The sequence below is a fragment of the Heptranchias perlo genome, chromosome 5 (genome assembly GCF_035084215.1).
Source record: "Heptranchias perlo isolate sHepPer1 chromosome 5, sHepPer1.hap1, whole genome shotgun sequence".
In the NCBI taxonomy this organism is placed as follows: Eukaryota; Metazoa; Chordata; class Chondrichthyes; order Hexanchiformes; family Hexanchidae; genus Heptranchias; species Heptranchias perlo.
Window position 1 is genome coordinate 72,478,631 of NC_090329.1, and position 14,525 is coordinate 72,493,155.

At 39.4% G+C, this 14,525-nt stretch overlaps 1 protein-coding gene across 50 annotated transcripts in view; it reads left to right on the top strand.

The window, feature by feature from the left end:
* The window catches only part of trdn (triadin), a 471,335-nt gene that overhangs the window by 77,914 nt on the left and 378,896 nt on the right, over nucleotides 1-14,525 (top strand). For all 50 annotated transcript variants that reach the window (XM_067984607.1, XM_067984633.1, XM_067984632.1 and 47 more), the window contains 2 exons: nucleotides 10,519-10,548; nucleotides 12,299-12,328. In XM_067984607.1, the coding sequence (XP_067840708.1) occupies nucleotides 10,519-10,548; nucleotides 12,299-12,328 (60 nt within the window). The remainder of the gene's footprint in view (nucleotides 1-10,518; nucleotides 10,549-12,298; nucleotides 12,329-14,525) is intronic.

The window sequence follows — 14,525 nt, forward strand, 5'->3', positions numbered from 1 at the left end:
CAAAGGACAATAGTGCATTAATGGTTCCCAAATATTGACCTGTGATATATCTGTTTATAATTGATGTGTTGTTAGAAGCACATGTTGTTGTCTGCAGGAATTTCTTTCCATCTTTTGATACAACTTTCAATCTATATGGCTTAACCCACCGCTCTCACCAAAAACAATATCCCTTTTAAATCACTTCTTTGCAATGACATAAGTTTGCATGAATAAAGAAGAACGACTAGGGTTTATATTTTACAGATCAGCTTGTGATATTGCTACTCCTGCTTTTACATTGTTTGAGATGGACTTGAATTGGTTGGATTGGTGCTGAGATTATGCAAAGCTAAGGTCTCCAAAGTACATACAGCTCACGGATTCCAGTTATTTGTTCTGCAGAGCCTGCTTCTGACACTTATGCTGCATTTGCTACCTCATTAGTAGAAAAGCATTGCTCCTTGATAGGTAGATTTAGGACCTAAGTCCATCAATGGCAAAGCATTCCTTTTTCACCAATGAGGGCATCTCAAATTTATCAAACCCACAGAGTTCAAGAAACCAAACCTAACAGGTTTAAAGCAAATATAGTTTAAGTACACAATCATCAAGGAATAATACGAAGAGTAGGGAGGAACAGATGGAGACTAGGGAGTATTAGAAGAGCAATGAGAACATCATCACCTACATATTTCCCTTCAAGTCACACACCATCCTGACTTGGATATATATCACCATTGTTGTGGGTCAAAATCCTGGAATTCCTATCTTAACATCAACATGGGAGCACCCTCAGCAGAAGGTCTGCAGCAGTTGAAAGAGAAGGCCCACTAACACCTTTTCAGGACAATTCAAGATGTGCAATAAATGTGGTCTTGCCAGTGCCATTCACATACCAAGAAGAAATTGTAATTTAAAAAAATAATAATCAGTGATAAGGAGAGCAGGGAGCTTAAGTCCGGAGTAACTGTGGAAATGTAGAGAGAAGGGAGCAGGCAGTCATGATAACAAGAGCAGTAAGCAGGCAACTGGCAAAAAGATGGGAGGTCAGAATGAAGAAGAAAAATCAGGTCGCAGTAAATTCATGCATTGCTGCCTGTTTCTCTGGAGATTACAATTTTTATTGTTGTTTGCAAAGAATTTTTTATGTATTACATTTGTTAATTTAACTAGGAAATGTGTAGGCAATTTCCATTCAAGTGTTCCTTGAAGTTAATGATTTGCATTGTAGTTTCTTTATATGTGACCCATGGGGTTCCACAGTAAGCAGTTGAATGGCCCATGAAGAGAAAAGTTTGAATATCCTAATACAGAGTATTGAATGAAAGAAGAAGCATGACCCAGAAATTCAATCATGTCATGTTGGTTTTACAAGCATAAAACAGACGAGTAAGAACCCAATATGGCACGCTCATTCCGCACAGAAAGTGCGCTGCCCGCCATATTGGATTGCACTCCTCCATAGACATCCAGGTCACACGTGGAAGTATTAAAAAGCCTCATTAAAATATTTAAATAAGGGTCCTATGCATGTTGTAGGACCCATTTGTAAAATGGGTTACTGCAGCGTCTGACTTGGCATGTAATAAACTCGCTCAGCAACTCATGGCACTGACAGGCAGAAAGGACCCTTCAGCAGTGCTATTTACAGGGCTCATCCACTATATACAGGTTAATTGCTGGTTTGTCCTTTTTGGCTGCTGGTGAAGCTGGACATTTTGTGGCTTATACAACTGATTTGTGACTTTTGCTAAGATGTTTTTGCTGGTGCTGAACTGCTTTTGTAGGACTTCAAAACAGTTTCACTGCAGTCATAGGGGATCTAGTAGGTCTGTCTTTGGGGCTAGAGGATGAAGAGAGCATCCAAGAAGTCAGGAGAGAGCAGTAGCACCTGGGTGAAGCAGGAGGAAGAGGGTACCGTGCAGGAGACCATAACCACAATGGGCCTTCAGGGAACACTTCTCATGGTAGGTGACAGAGCGATCCTAATTGCCTCTTATGTGAAGCTGACTCTTCTAATATCCATCTCTTGTCCATGATCATTATCAGGAGCTGTGTTGCTTGTATATTCTTTGGAGGTTGTGGGGGGGGGGGTGTAATATCTATATTGAAATTCATTTGCCAATTACATGCCCATTCTGCAAGTTTATTAATGTCTTCTTGTATTTTGATGCATTCTTCCTTTGCATTAACTACACCCCCCAATTTCGTGTCATCCGCAAATTTTGAAATTGCACTTCCAATTCCCGAGTTCAAATCGTTAATGTAAATTGTGAACAACAGTCGTCCCAGCATCGATCTCTGTGGAACACCACCTCCCACCTTTTGCTAGTCTGAGTAGCTACCCTTAACTCCTACTCTCTGTTTTCTGTTTTGTAGCCAGTTTGCTATCCATTCTGCTACCAGTCCCCTGACTCCACATGCTCTGACCTTAGTCATGAGTCTACAATACGGTACCTTATCGAAGGCCTTTTGAAAATCCAACTATATTACATCTACTGCATTACACTTGTCTACTCTTTCTGTTATTTCTTCAAAGAATTCAATAAGGTTGGTCAAGCATGACTTTTCCTTTTGAAATCTGTGAGGACCACTCCTTGCTATATTTACATTTTCTAGATGTTTTTCTATTACATCTCTGAGTAAACATTCCATTATCTTTCTTACCACTGACATTAAGCTAACTCGTCTATAGTTCCCTGGACTTGTTCTATCTCCCTTTTTAAATCTAGGAATAACATTAGGTGTCCGCTAGTCCTCTGGCACTTCCCTTTTTGATTGATTTTTTTATATATATGTAATAGTGCCTCTGCTATCTCTTGCCTAACTTATTTTAATATGCTTCGATGCAATCAATCCAGATCAGGGGTTTTAATCCTCTCTAAGTTTGATTAGTTTATCAATTGTCTCCCCCCCACCTTCTTAAATGTCTTTATATCTTTTTTGATCATTTCTTTTAATGTCATGCCCACCTTGTCAGTCTCCCTTCTAAATACTGAGGCAAAGTAGCTATTCAATATTTCTGCCATTTCGCTATCATTACCTGTGAATTTATCTTGTGCATCCTTTAGTGGTCCTAACCCTTTACTGATTTTTCTTTTGATCTTTATGTGTCTGTAGAATACTTCACTATTTATTTTCATATTCCTTGATAATTTAATTTTGTAGTTCCTCTTTGCTTTCCTAATTGTTTTTCTGATATCTTTCCTAACCGTTGCACTTTGGGACATCCTGAGGTCGTGATAGACATTATCTAAATGCAAGTCTTTCTTTCTTTAACCTCTTCATATTCCCTTTTGTCATCCTGTCCTTTATTGTCTATGTACTTGGAGTATGCCTTTTTCTTTAGTTTCAATTTTACCCTTATGTCTTCATTCATCCATGGTGTTTCATTATTGGCTTGTTTGTTCTTATTTTTAGAGGAATATATTTCTCCTGAACTCTGTTGACCACTGTTTTAAATATTTCCCCCTGCTGTTCTATCTCTTTATCTATCAAAATGATTTTCCAGTTTACCTTCCCTAGTTCCATTTTCATCCCCTCAAAATTGGCTTTTTTCCAATCTATCACTTATGTCTGTTTCAATCATTATTTTAAAGCTTGTTATGTTATGATCGCTATTGCGTAGATGTTCCCCTACGCTTACTTCTCTTATCTGCTCCGGTTCATTTCCCATTACTAGATCCAGCAGTGCTTCCTCTCTTGTTGGGCTTCTCACACACTGGGTAAGAAAGGAGACCTGTACACACTGTTAAAACTTCATTCCCCTTTCCCCTTTCCTTACTACTTCTTGCCAGTTTATTTGGGGGTAATTGAAATGAAATGAATTGGGAATATGAATTCATCTGAAGCCAAGTGAATCAAAAATGCTATGGGTTTGCTGGTGGTGAGAGGTCATATTGCCTCCGAGAGCAGTCAAAATCTAACCTATGTTGTGCAACATATATAATATCAATCGTTAATGTTGAATCAATGTAACTAAACCAACATCAGCCATTGGCTTCAAGTTGGTTCAGATAGGACCTGATGCAAATGCAATCTGCAAGTGATTTCTTTAGTGTTTGAACAAGGAAAAACTAAACATAGTTAAGCTGACAATCCAAAAGATTTGGGGTTCTGGACCAATGAGTCAAAAGTGTGATCTTCACACAACAACCTTGATTTTGTGAGACAATGAATGAAGGACAGAACCTCACCAGGGGCTTTGTACCTGATTCTCAATGTGCCACATTTCAAAGTAAAGAAAAACTGCATGTAAAGAGAAGCTGCACTTTTGGCAAAATGCCAGCCTCATTGTAGCATGGCAATTATATTAATTGGGAGTTCCCATTGTAAATGAGGACATAGCAATTTAAAATGGAAAATGGCAACACAAAAGTGTGATAAAATGGCTGTGAAGTTCCCAGTGCTCCATTCTGCATTGCAGTTGTGAGACTCCGTTATATATTGCTGCTGATAGAGCAAAGGTGCACTGCTGTACATTCTCCAACAACTCTTGCAGGGTGCTTGGTGCAGTCTCAAAAGATGTTGTGCAGATCTTTTTGTTCATCGATCCTCTCCTGTCTGACCACTCGCCCAGTAGGGTACCAATCACTTGCTCATGCAGCAACCATAAGCAAGTGCCTTACTTGCAGCTTTACATCACAAGTAGTTCTTTCCTACTCGTGTTGGTTCTCTTCAGCCAGTCGCAATGTTAGTGGAGTATTGAATCCAATATCCCTTGTATAGAGAGTTTTGTAGGTTGTAGCTCAGCTATGTAGCAACTCACCTGTCAGTACAGCCAGCTTCATATGAGAGTTAGCAGTGCATTGCATGTGATGTGTGGCCTTTATGGTGCACTTCAGATTTAAATACCTATTGTTGGTAATAATTACTCTAACAAATCCAATGCACATCTTTAGTGCTATAGTACCCATAAGCCACTTTCTACAAACAGGAATTTCCCAATATATGAATAAATTGCATTCACTGGTCACAACTCCACAATCCCAATGTCACTGCTCTCTAACACATGGATAGTACAGATGCTCAGTGTAATGCCAATGAGAATTTGCAGGCTATAATTATTTATATTAAATATTGGTGCTGAACAAATTTGCTGATGCTTTGAATATTTAAACTGAGTCAGAAGGAAACAGTTGTACCATAGGAAAATGGTGATGTTGACAGAATATAATGCTACAGAAAATAGGGACAGGTTTGTGCTTGTAATTACCTTCAGCGTATTAGAAATATGACAATTAAAACTGATGCAATAATGTGTAATGTACAACCCATAGTATGCATCAGTATTAAAAGAAAATTAATGTGTATTTTCCTTACACATGGAAATATCAATTGTGACCATTCTGACAGGAGATTTTTAAAGTCCCTTGATCCTGTCTTTGATTTCTGCTGGATGTGACTTTATCTCAGCACAACACTGATCTCTGTTGTGCATTATTTATTAGTCCACTGTCAAGTTAGTTGCAGCATCATAATGGAGTCTGTCCCAGATACATTTTTAGAGCTAGTCATGTTATTTATACACATCATATATTTATTTTCAATTGCTGGATAGCTTGAAAGAAGTAGAGAAATTAATCCTAACAACCATTATTCTTAATCTTCTCTGAATAAACAAAATAAAACAGATCTTTTTGCATTTTAGAACAAAAAATTGCATATATACAGTAGCTACATATTAGTAACTGGCAACAGGAGAAAAATATATATAGCAAGATGTTCATTGTGTCAGTAATGATTGGTTCCAGCGGCAACCATCACGCTAAAAAATGAGTCCCCAATTAAAATTCAGTTCCGAAACTTTAATTTTAACACTTAATATTTAGATCTCATATTCTTTTTTTTTCATTTGTTCAGTGCACTTTGCAGAGCATAATATAATCAGTATACATAAATTCCCAAAAACTGCAGTAACCTCGAGGTCAGTCAGCGTACTTCGTCTAGATTTACAATAGCTTTTTAATCAAAAGATATAACACACTGTGCAATCGTATGATAAGCTGTGTCTTTTTGGTGTTAAAGGTCATCAAACGACTGTCATACATTCCAACATATCACGCAAATGATTTTCAATTTCAAATATCCCAGTGAATTCACTTGCAAAGTTTTATCCATTCTAAACATTCCAACCAATTTTCCCATGTTTGTGAATTTTTTGGGGGGTGCAGAAGTTTTTAGTAATTTGAAAAACTAAAACAATAATTTAACAGGATGTTCTGTAATGTCTGAGTAGTTCAAATTAATTAACAAAAAACTCAGTATTAAAAAATCAATTTCATGAGAAAGTGGCAAATCTTTTGGAAAAACTCGTTATGCAATGATGTAAAATCACTTTATAATGTGTCATTGCTACTCTTCTGGCTCTTTTTCCTCTCGTAAGAAAAAAAATGTTTGTCAAACATGATTTTCATGAAGATTGTACACCTTTAATGCTTAAAGGAACCGATCTGAAGCAAGATTGTAAACAATGGTGCGGTGTGAGGAAGGGCCTGCATTGTTTCTTGTGAATTTTTTTCCTTATTAACATTTAAGTAACGCAGAATTGAATGGTAATGAATCTTCAGCCCTTCCGCCCAGCGGAAACGAGCAGTAGTGCGTCAAAAGTGGTGGGCAATGACCTACTGCCACGTTGCCGTCATCGCTATGGTGCCAGCAATGTTCACCGGTGCCTACTGCTGGGCAGCCAGAATGGCCCTTTTGAAAAGGAAATCAGGGTCCTATGACATCAATAGGACCGCGATTGCCCTTTTGGACTGAACTGGGTGGAGTGTGTGCTGTGCACGCTCAGACCAGCGTCAAGGGCGGTCCGGCTGAAGAGGACCACACATATGAGCTCCTCTTTATTTTTGTGGGGCTGGTAGGAGCAGGAATGCTTCTTCAGGCTTCACAAGCCGAGCGTGGGATGCTGCCACCCTGGCTCCCCACCCATCCCCTATCACAGATCACACTCCCCGCCCCCGCAAGAACCTACCTTCCTCCAGCCCGATATTGCAGTGGCTTGGAGCTGTCCAATGCAAATGAGGCCCATTCCTCAAAATGGACTTGGTCTCCTGGTGAGATTACTAGGTGCTCTGCTGGCCAGCTCCTCTGGAGGAAAATCCACCCTTCTATCTCAATATCTGTGAGCATTTTTGAAGTAACACATCGCTATCTGCATGGCAAAATAGGCTGCTATGAATTTTATCTCAGTTTGGAGTGATTCCACTGGGAATCTGATCCCATGATAGCATTACCCTAAAGACATATGTTAGTAGGCAGCTAAATGTGGTGAATATAAAGCACACAGTGAATGTGAAAAACAATTCTAAACAGAAAGAATTTCATTGCTGCAGGGAAAAACATGAATTAAGTTCAGTGCCACATTATGGAACTGTTTCAGTGGGATTGAAATATTTACCTTCTGCATGAATGTAAATTATATTGTGTTTTGTTGAAAAATATGGGCCTAGAAATTCGGGCACGCCCATTACTGGGCAGGCGAGGAGCGCAGGGACCACGCCCTGCACCTCAATGGTGAGCCCTGAGGGACACACGATATTGTGCCTTGGGCCTCATTTCCATCGAGCCGGCGAGCTGAGGTAACGGTGACTGGACGGGAGGTAGCAGTGGCTGGTGGGGGTTTGAGAGTAGCGGCAGGGATTGGGGAGATAGCGGCGGCTGGGGGGGGGGAGATAGTGGCAGCCGGGGTGGGGGTTGAAGGTAGCGGCAGGGATTGGGGAGTAGCGGTGGCCGGGGGAGGAGGTAGCGGTGGCTGGGGGGGTTTGAGGGTAGCAGCAGGGATTCGGGGAGTAGCAGCAGCCGACAGTTGCTCGCGTTTGATGTGGGCTCGGGAAGAGCACTACTGCTCCTCACAGCTCCACATCCAGGTAAATATATTTTAAAACCTTAATGGTTGCGGCTCTGTTTCTCCTGAAGGTAGCTGGCGTCAATTTTGCAGTGGGGGTCTCAAACAGACGTTTACAACCAATTAATTACTTTTTGAAGTATAGTCACTGTTATTATGTAGGCAAACACGGCAACCAATTTGCACACAGCAGGAATCCAAAGACAACAAATTAATGGCGTTGGTTGATGGAGGAATGTTACCCAGAACACCAGGAGAACTTTCTACCCTTCTTCAAATTGTGAGATAGGATTTTATTTACATTCACCTGAGCAGACAGGTGGCTCTTCATCTTGACAACTCAGCCTAAAGACCTCTAGCAATGTAATGCTTCCTCAATACTTCGGGATCTTTGAAGTAAGTTTTGATTACCAATTTAAAAGGCTGATTTTTTTTTCAGTTTTATCAGGTTTTATTTTTGGTTTCAAAAGGGAGAATATCAGTGGTGAAAAATCTAATCCTAAAAACCTGGTAAATCCAGAGAAAATCAGCAAAAAACAGTTTTATTTTGAACATCACTAAAGCTCAGGAAAATAAGCAAGGGATTTAAAAATGATGCAGTCAAACTAAAGGTGAACCCAAAATTATTTACATAATTTACAGGTTTCACTTTTTATGGAGCACACCATCAGAATCTCATTTAATCCCTAGAAAAAGTTTTTGAAATTAAAAATAAAGTTAATAAAAAGAAAATGTTTTCTCTGACGGGGGTATCCAGAACAGGGGGGGGCACACTCTTAAAATTAGTTCTAGGCCATTTAGGAGTGAAATAAAGAAGTATTTTTCACACAAAGGGTAGTGCAAAACTGGAATTCTCTCCCCACCAAAAGGCCAATTGAAATTTTCAAGATCAACAGATTTTTACTAGGTTAGGGTATCAAGGAATATGGATCAAAGGCAGATAAATGGAGTTTAGGTGCAGATCAGCCATGATCTAATTGTATGGTGGAACAGACTCAAGAGGATGAATAGCCTACTCCTGTTCTTATGTCCACTTTTGTTTGATTTCACCTCTCTGAAGCCCCTTTGGACATTTTTCTACATTAAAGGTGCTATATAAATGCAAGTTGTGTTGCATCCAGGTCCTAGCCTAATTTGTGGCCCTTCTGCTGCACTCTTGCAGGACTTATGGTAGGAGTGCACCATGGTCTTTGGCATCCCTAGATTTATTGTTGTGAGTCCAGCCACTTATCTGCCATTATGAAGGTGGGATAATAAAAATTGTTGCAAAGGGGAACAGTTACAATCTTGCTTCCAGTAAACAATGCTTGATCTGAGTCAGCTTTTGATTAATTACCTCAGTCTTTAGGGGACTATCAATGTGGTAACTGTGTCAGTGCACTACTGTCCTTGGTCCATATGTAACAAGGAATGAATGATTGTCATTTGCTGTAGTCCAGATCCCCTGAAAAAAAAATCCAAATTAACTCCATCCCCCTCCCTAATCATTGTCTCAGGCTGAAATAGATTGTTTGCAATTTTGGTATCCTGTTTGATCTCGAGCTCAGCTTATGACCCCATATCCTCTGTATTTCAAAGGCAGCCTACTTGAACCTCCATAGCATTACCTGCCTCTTGCTCTATTTCAGCCCATCTGCTGCCAAAAACTCCTACATGCCTTCATCATCTACAGACTTGATTACTTCAATGCTCACCTTGCCTGGCTTCCATCCTCCACCCTTCATGAACTTCAGTTCATTGAAAACTTTACTGTTCATTTCCTATCCTGCATCAAGACCCACCTGGCCATTACTCACATCCTCGCTGATCTGCATTGTTTTCCAGTCCCCTAATGCCTCAAATTTAAAGTTCTTGTCCTTGTCTTTAAATCCCTCCATGATTGTTCCTCTTCCTATCTCTAAACCTGCTCCAGCCCGATAACCCCCCACCAAAACTCTCCGTTGCTTTGACTCCAATTCCTTGTGCATCCCTCTGTCACTTTGCCCTGCGCTGTGGGCAACTTTAATAAGAAGAAAAAATCATTTAAACAGAATAAAATAAATAGGACTGAAAAGAAATGATCGATCTATTTGCGAAGTTAGTAAAAGCAGATCAGGGGGAATTTTCCACATCTGTGGAATGAAAAACTGACTGTAGCAGATCAGCTGCTCGTTATACAAGCCCATCTAATTTTCTTTTCCATTGATTTCAGAAGTATCCCATTCAGGTCGCTGGTGCTTTTATGAAAATAAAAGTAGCGATTCAATTTAATTTCCAGATGATAGAGTTTTCCCACTTAAGGAAAGCAGGAAGTAGACTCCCTGGAAGCTCTGAAACAGATTTGGTTGCAGGCTTTGGTGTTTTGTCTCGCGATTTCATACTTCATTATTCTATGCAACAGCTTTTTCCTGTTTAAAAATAGATTTGCCCTGTCCCAATCTGTTGAACTGAATTTCATATATTACAGTAATAGCTGTATAATTTCAATTATATACCAGCCTTCTTAATGTAATTTTATAATACTTTAAAATATTAAAAGACCATTAAAGAAATGACAAATATGAGAGACGACTTTTTTTTAATTAATCGAACCTTGTAATGACTTGCTGCTTAATCTAATTGTGATTATTTGTATATGTTTAGTTATAAATGTTCATTATGCTATGTAATTGATATTTATTCTTCTCTTTTTATTTAACCCAATATAGGAGTTCTTCACCCCCCAGCTAAACAAAAAGGTTGGTATTTTCAGTATAGAAATATCTTATAAGGTAGGTCCAAAGTTCAGCTTCTGGCCTGGGCTGAATTAGCCGATCTCAGTTGGTCTAGTATTGGGTTGTTACAATTGATCTCACTGTCCCAGGGCTCATGATTAGTATCAGTAACCCTTGGTGGAAACGCGTATGTGCAGATGCTGGATTAGGATAGAATTGAGCTAGGCTGCAACTGCTTTTGTCTCAGTTTTTTTTCAAATATATGTGAGTATATTTAGTTAATAAAACATTTAAATATAACTCTTTTCCAAATTTCTTTTGCAAAAATAGTCAAAACTGCCAAAACATGGTATCCACCCATTCTCCATTATCCTTTATACCCTTTCACCCATATACGTATCTATCTCTCTCCTTTAAACATCTCGATTGATTTTGCATCTGAAACCTTCTGAGGTACTGCATTCCACATTCTTTGAGCACTTTGGGGTGAAATTGTATTAGGCTCATTTTCAGTTCTGAAATGGACACAAGGAGCACTTGCCCCAACCGGGAGGCCTAAAGTTGGCCTGAAAATTGGGCCTCATTAACATTATTTGAGTGAGCTGCCAGCACATGTCGCACCTCCATAGGCAGTTCGGCCATTTTAAAAAGATGAATACTGAGCCACTTGCCTCACCAGTAGTGGCCCGAAAGTAAGTATTGATTGGGTGTAACAGCAACGGGGGTGGCTGGTGGGGGTGGGGGCCTGCTGCTTAGGCTGCAGTGACTGCTAAAAAATCCAGAGCGGAGCAGGCCCAGCGTCTGCTCTGCTTTGCGATGTCCAATTTCCCAAAGGGGGCCTAAAATAGGAGTTACATATTCCTCATTTACATATGTAAGGGGCCTAACACCTGTTTTAAGCGGACCCCAGGGATGCCTGAAAAATGGCCTGACGCAATATCGGGTCAGACATCTTTTAGGTGTCCTTTGGTTGCGGGACATTGGTCCCCGAAATTGGCCCTCATTGAGTCCGTTTTATGCACATAAAACAGGTGCAAAGCGGTCCAATTTCTACTCCTTTGTATCACTTCCTTATTTACTGAGACAAACGCATTTTGGCCTGGAGGTTGTCTACATTGCATATCCAAGGTCTATGGAAGAAATAGTTTTGATATTGTTGAGGATAAACACCCTTCAGCTGAATGGAGTTTATTAGAAAACATTTTCAATCTTTGGAGATTGTACTACTATAAACCTAATTAATCAGTTGTTCTGTTTCTTGTAATACACACAGTGATGATTTGCTCCTCTGCACAGTTTTTTCCCCCTCTTTTCTCTACCAGGATAACTTATAGCTTCCTCGGATAAAAAGTTACCCAATTTATAGAAAACAGTTATAACTATTTTGGAAATGGAAGATTTATATCCTTAGTATGTTCTTGACTGATTTGCTAGATTTTGACTTATTTTTTTAAACTGAAATTTTATGTATTTTGTCAGAAAAAAAATTAAATTCCTGTTTTATTATATCTGGGGAAAGGATAGAATTGTACAAATTTACAAAGTTTTGGAAAATTGAGCCCGGGGAGCTATGAAAAAGATTTTAAAAAACCATGTGTCAGGACAAAAATGTTTTATCAAGTCAATATGTGCTGAGACTGGACGTCTTGGTAATAGCATTCCATAAGAGTATTTTCAGCCCCTTTTTCATTAGTTGGTGTCTGATTTTTCACAAGGTTATCTTCCAGAAATGCAATTCCAAAAAAAAAATTCTCTTGTCTTTTTTTTTATTCAGGTGAAGCTCACCCTCCATCTAAAAGAAAAGGTTGGTGATATCTCATCTTAATGTAGCCCATTCAGAGTTATCTTTTATAAATGGAAAGGCAAGCAAAACGTTGCCAATTTGAAAAGAAATGATACCTGTGTGTATTTTCTAAATCTCTCATTCCTGTGTTCATTGGCCCATTGGATTCTGGCTTCAGTGACACTATATTTGAAATTCCGACCTGTTTCTTAATGATTTAAAAATATGAAAATGTTATATTTGTTGTATTAAACTTTGTTTAATATATGTTCCATGCATGATCTATCATATCAATATATTCAGCTCTCTGAATACAGCCCATGTTTTTACAGTATCTGTTCAGATGCAATGTTATTTTACTTGAGTTCCAATTTAATGTATCTTCCACTATTTTCAGATTTAAAATGACTCCAAAGTTTACCCAACATTTGCAGTGTTTTTCATTTTTAAAATGGTTAATTTGCAGTTGATCAGTTAAAGGGATTTCACATTTCGTTAAGTCTATTTTTCAATGGAGGACCTACTATTGATCGTTTTCAATGAAACAATTTAAATAAATAAGTAAGTGCTACAATTGATACTGATTTGGCTCAGTTAAGGCATTTTACATCTTGTTAAGTCAGCTAGTCTGTGGAGTATCTGCTATTCAGTTTGATCAATTTCAAAGATTCAATAAGCTCTACAATTGATGATACAATTTGGCGTCATTGGATTGAACAAAGCATTACTTCAATTTGCTACTTTGCTCTTAGAACATAAGAACATAAGAAATAGGAGCAGGAGTACACCGTCCGGCCCCTTGAACCTGCTCTGCCATTCAACAAGATCATGGCTGATCTTCTACCTCAATGCCATTTTCCTGCACTATCCCCATATCCATTGATGCCTTTAATATCTAGAAATCTATCGATGTCTTGTACAGGTAGTGCAAGTAGCTGATTTTTTTAAACGAGTTTCATGTTCAACTGTTCCTTTGATGCAAGACTATGGGGTACATTTTCAACTTACCCCCTGGGTGAAAAACCGAAATTGTGGATCGGCCGCACGTTATAGAAACTTCCCGATTTTCATTTCCATTAATTTCAACAAAAATGATACGCGAGCAGTTTCTATAATTGGCAGCCGAGCTGCAATGCCAGTATTACACCCGGGTATCAAATGAAAATCTACCCCAATTTTCCCTTATTTTTGGAGAACAGCATTAAATTGAGGGAGATATGCATGCTAATGTTACCCCAGAAGTGTTTTAATCAAAATGAGGTGGAAAGCTTACAGTGTAAAGAATAAAGGTTCAGTCCACTTGACAGTGTCAAAGATGAACTCAGCTCAGTGCACCATTGAAGACCTGTGCACTAGAGCTAGCTGCTCCCCTAGTCAAACTGTATCAGTTCAGCTACGACACTGGCATCCACCTGACAATGTGGAAGATTATCCAGATATGTCCTATCCACAAAAAAAACAATGATTAAATGAACCCATCCAATTACTGCCCTATCAGCCCCTTCCCAATCATCAGTAAAGTGATAGAAGGATCGACAATCGTGCCATCAAGGGACATCTACTCACCAATTACCCGCTCACCGATGCTCAGCTTGGGTTCCGTCAGAATCACTCAGCTCCAGACGTCATTACAGCCTTGATCCAGACATGGATGCCAGAGGAGACTTGAGAATAGCTGTCCTTGTCATCCAGGCAGCATTTGACAAGAGTATGGCACTAAGGAGCCTGAGCAAAACTGAGGTCAAAGACAGTCAAAGGGAATTGATTTCATCCAGTGGCTGAAATCATACCTGACAGAAAGGAAAATGTTGTGGTTGTCAAGAGACCGATCATCACAGTTCTAGGATATCACTACAGGAGTTCCTCAGAAAAGCGTCCTTGCCCAACCATCTTCCATTGTTTCATCAATGAGCTTGCCTTTGTCATTAGGTCAGGAGTGAACTATTTTCTGATGATTCCACAGTGTTTAGCTCCATTTACTATCCTCCAATAACAACGCAGTTCATGCCAGCCTGCGGCAGGATCTGGATAACATCCAGATTTGGGATAACAAGTGGTAGGTAACATTCACGTCACATAAGTGCCAGGCAATGACCATCTTGAACAAGGGAAAGCCCAGCCACCCACTCAACCTTTAATGGCACCACCATCATTGAGTCCACCACCATCAACATTTTAGGGGTTACCAATGACCAGAAGCTTAACTGGCTCAGCCATA